This window comes from Nematolebias whitei, chromosome 15 (assembly GCF_014905685.2).
Source record: "Nematolebias whitei isolate Nwh7 chromosome 15, NemWhi1, whole genome shotgun sequence".
NCBI classification, from domain to species: Eukaryota; Metazoa; Chordata; class Actinopteri; order Cyprinodontiformes; family Rivulidae; genus Nematolebias; species Nematolebias whitei.
In genome coordinates, this window is record NC_056512.1 from 30,575,070 (window position 1) to 30,578,050 (window position 2,981).

At 42.3% G+C, this 2,981-nt stretch overlaps 1 protein-coding gene across 1 annotated transcript; it reads right to left on the minus strand.

The window, feature by feature from the left end:
• Window positions 1-1,067: 1,067 nt before the first annotated feature.
• Window positions 1,068-2,731, minus strand: LOC119421625. The gene is made up of 4 exons (XM_037688975.1): window positions 2,639-2,731; window positions 2,506-2,558; window positions 1,221-2,432; window positions 1,068-1,145 (listed from the first exon to the last, which is right to left on the minus strand). The coding sequence occupies exons 1-3, from the start codon at window positions 2,659-2,661 to the stop codon at window positions 1,234-1,236; spliced, it is 1,275 nt and encodes a 424-aa protein (XP_037544903.1). The 5' UTR covers window positions 2,662-2,731; the 3' UTR covers window positions 1,068-1,145; window positions 1,221-1,233.
• Between the last annotated feature and the right edge of the window lie 250 nt (window positions 2,732-2,981).

Sequence of the window (2,981 nt, forward strand, 5' to 3'; positions counted from 1 at the left end):
AAAAAAGGCATTCTGAAGTACGGAGATGCAATTTAACATTCTGTCCACACGAGGGCGCACAACTCCAGTAGTTTGAAGCTGATGGCTGGAAAACATGACGCCTTCAAGAACGCCTCGTATTTTTATTTTTTACTTAATGTTTGATTACAAAAAAAACAAAACTGCAATTACAAGGCAATTTTACTTTATGCGTACAATCCCAACTAAAAAGGTCAAACATTTTAAAAGTTCAACCTACAATGTATGCACACTGAAACATCCTTATTGCAAATTCGGGTGACTAAAAACAAATTGAGTTACGCTATTAAACATTTTGTGAACTTTATGCCAGTGCAAACGTCTCACGTTTTTTGGGGTTCATTTTTCTCTAGTTTGAGTTTACATTTTTCATCCCTATGCATCATTTATGTTTAGATTTACCTTAAAAGCAAACCTTAAAAAAAAATAAAATAAAAAAAAAACCTCAAATAGGACAAGTCGGGTTATTTTGCAGTTTACGTTTAAAGGAAACAAATGACACACCAAGTTTAAAATTATGGTGCGCTTTATTCCCACGTAACAGTGAGGCTCGTGCGACGTCACGGTGGATGAAAAAGACGCGCTCAGCTGTGGAGCAGCAGAGAGGAGAGGGGGAGAGCAGGAGGCAGCATCACCCAGAGGGACCGGACCAGAAAGTTGGATTTGTTATCATTTCTCAGTCATGGCTGAGCATCTTCTACATTACAACGACTCTGCGGGCTTTGGAAACAGATTCGCCCGCAAAGGTGCCCTGCGACAGAAGAACGTGCACGAAGTGAAAAATCACAAGTTTACCGCCAGGTTTTTTAAGCAGCCGACCTTCTGCAGCCATTGCACGGATTTTATATGGTGAGTTACCTTCTTTAAAAAAAAAAAAATAAAAAATAATAGTTTGAGTTGAAGAGCTTCATCCAAATTTAAGACTGGATTTTTGTTGCAGGGGGTTTGGAAAACAAGGATTTCAATGCCAAGGTGAGACACTTTCATTATCCTTCAGTGAAACCAGAAAGATGCACCTGGTTTTGGAATAAAGCTCAACACAAAACTTGTAGCATTGGAATCAAATTAAAAATTTATTATAAATTTAAAAGTGTTTCTTTCAGTCATCTTCCTGGAGGCAGGTCATTCTGCAAACAAAGCAGGAATTACAGTAAAAATGAAACCAGGCAGTTTGTCCATTAAGCATTTTAATCAACTCATACCTTGAAGTCTTTCCTAAAGTTTCCATGAGGTTATGGGTTCTCGCACCAGTAGTCTTGAGTTCTGTGCAGGTTTTCTGAAGGGGGTTAGACTCAGGGGGTATTTCTTTTGAGTTTCAGATTTTGGAGTGTATTTTTGTGGCTTTCCAAATCCTGGGATGTAAGTGGTTTTGGACTGCAGAAACCGCCTTCGTTGGTAGCCACTTTTAGAGCGAACATAGCTTTTGCGACGTGGGTGACGACTGGATGGTCGGATGACTCTTTGGGGAAAGTGCAGTTGAGGAACCCAGTAGTTTTGTGTGTTGGTCATAAAGTTTTGTGGTTTAAAAGCCATTTGACCATAATATAGGTTGTCATTTCCAAAGCCAGAGAAAGGGAAGCCCATCCAATCTCTGTAAGACAGACCACCCACTGGACCTAGAAATGAGGGTTTCCACAATGGAAGAGCATAACCAATTGAACCGTCGATGCCGTTTCCCTGGCTGTAACGCTCTGCGTTTCGAAGAGGTGGAGAACTCTGAGGTTTAACATAAACACTGGGATATTCGTGAGACTCTTGTTCGAGAACGGGGTTGTATTTAGGCCGAGTTCCACCGAATCCCATCACGTTCGAGCCTGAAGACAGGGGCTCTTCAAATTTCTCTTGAGGTCTCTCAAAAACAGGCTTGCCTCCTGGACTGGAAACTGTGTAGAGCAGCTGGTTCAGGGAACCAAAAGGAGACTCCTTAACCACAGGACTTGCAGGTGGAGACTGAAAACTCGGCGATGAGGCAGCAACGTACAGAGCAGGCTTGGCCATAAGGTTTTTGTTTTCAAAACTACTTTCAACAAGGCTTGGCACAGCAGGCTTTTTGACCAGAAAAGTAGGAAGTGGCGCCGACTGAGGCTGGTTTAAAGTTGGCCTTTGCCGTTCTGGTCCCACTTTTGGGTACGATGCAATTAGAGGAAATCTGATTGGTTCAAGGAGGTTTGATTCCCATTCTCTTGCTTCACCATTAACGATTTTCTCTACCTCCTCACCACTGGGAGCATTACCTGGCGTTTGGCGAGCTGGGATCAGATTTGGCAGCTGTGCCACTGAAGGCTGGATGTAGTTTGGGGGGAGCAAACCAGCAAACTTGTCAGCCCAATCTTTCTCACCCTGATAAGAAAATATGGAGTTGGAATCTCCAGTTTTAAGGTTTTTGTTGTCTAAAGAGACTCGGAAGTCCCCTTCTGTAAAATAAAGTTCATACGCATTTAATACGCAGCAAGAACAGTTGAACTATTTTCCTAGAATAATATTTACCTCGCACAGTTGAAAGAACACCATCACCCAGCAGCAAAACCATATAAGAAACCCTGGAAAATAAACAGATAAAGTTAAGCGTTTTTCCCCCCCTTTTCAGAAATTAATGGCTCATCATTTCAAAAACACATACCACAAAATGAATCCAGCAGCCATGACTAGTAACTGAGAAGCAACACCCAATGCTTCTCAGACACTAAAACTGGACTGAAAGGTCACCTCTGCCCCGTGGCGTCCAGCTTCACCACTCTTATTTTATATTTGTGCAGTCGTTACTAACGAGGAGCACCAGCCGCTGCTGCAGGTAGAGCAATCAGGCTTCACTGTTTACAGGTGTGGCCTCTGAGAAACACCCAGTGAGTGCTCAGACTCTCAACACACATCAGTTTGTAAAATAGTCATTCAGATAGCTGACCGGACATTTTACTAGAACTGCAACAAACATGATTCAGAATACAAATGATGGGATTGACAGT

Excerpts from the sequence above, each read along its gene's own strand:
- LOC119421625 (XM_037688975.1), bottom strand. The coding sequence starts at position 2,661 with ATGGCTGCTGGATTCATTTTGTG. Across the intron at positions 2,559-2,638 it reads GCTGCTGGATTCATTTTGTG|GGTTTCTTATATGGTTTTGC; the intron begins GTATGTGTTTTT and ends TTTATTTTCCAG. Across the intron at positions 2,433-2,505 it reads TGTTCTTTCAACTGTGCGAG|AAGGGGACTTCCGAGTCTCT; the intron begins GTAAATATTATT and ends TTTATTTTACAG.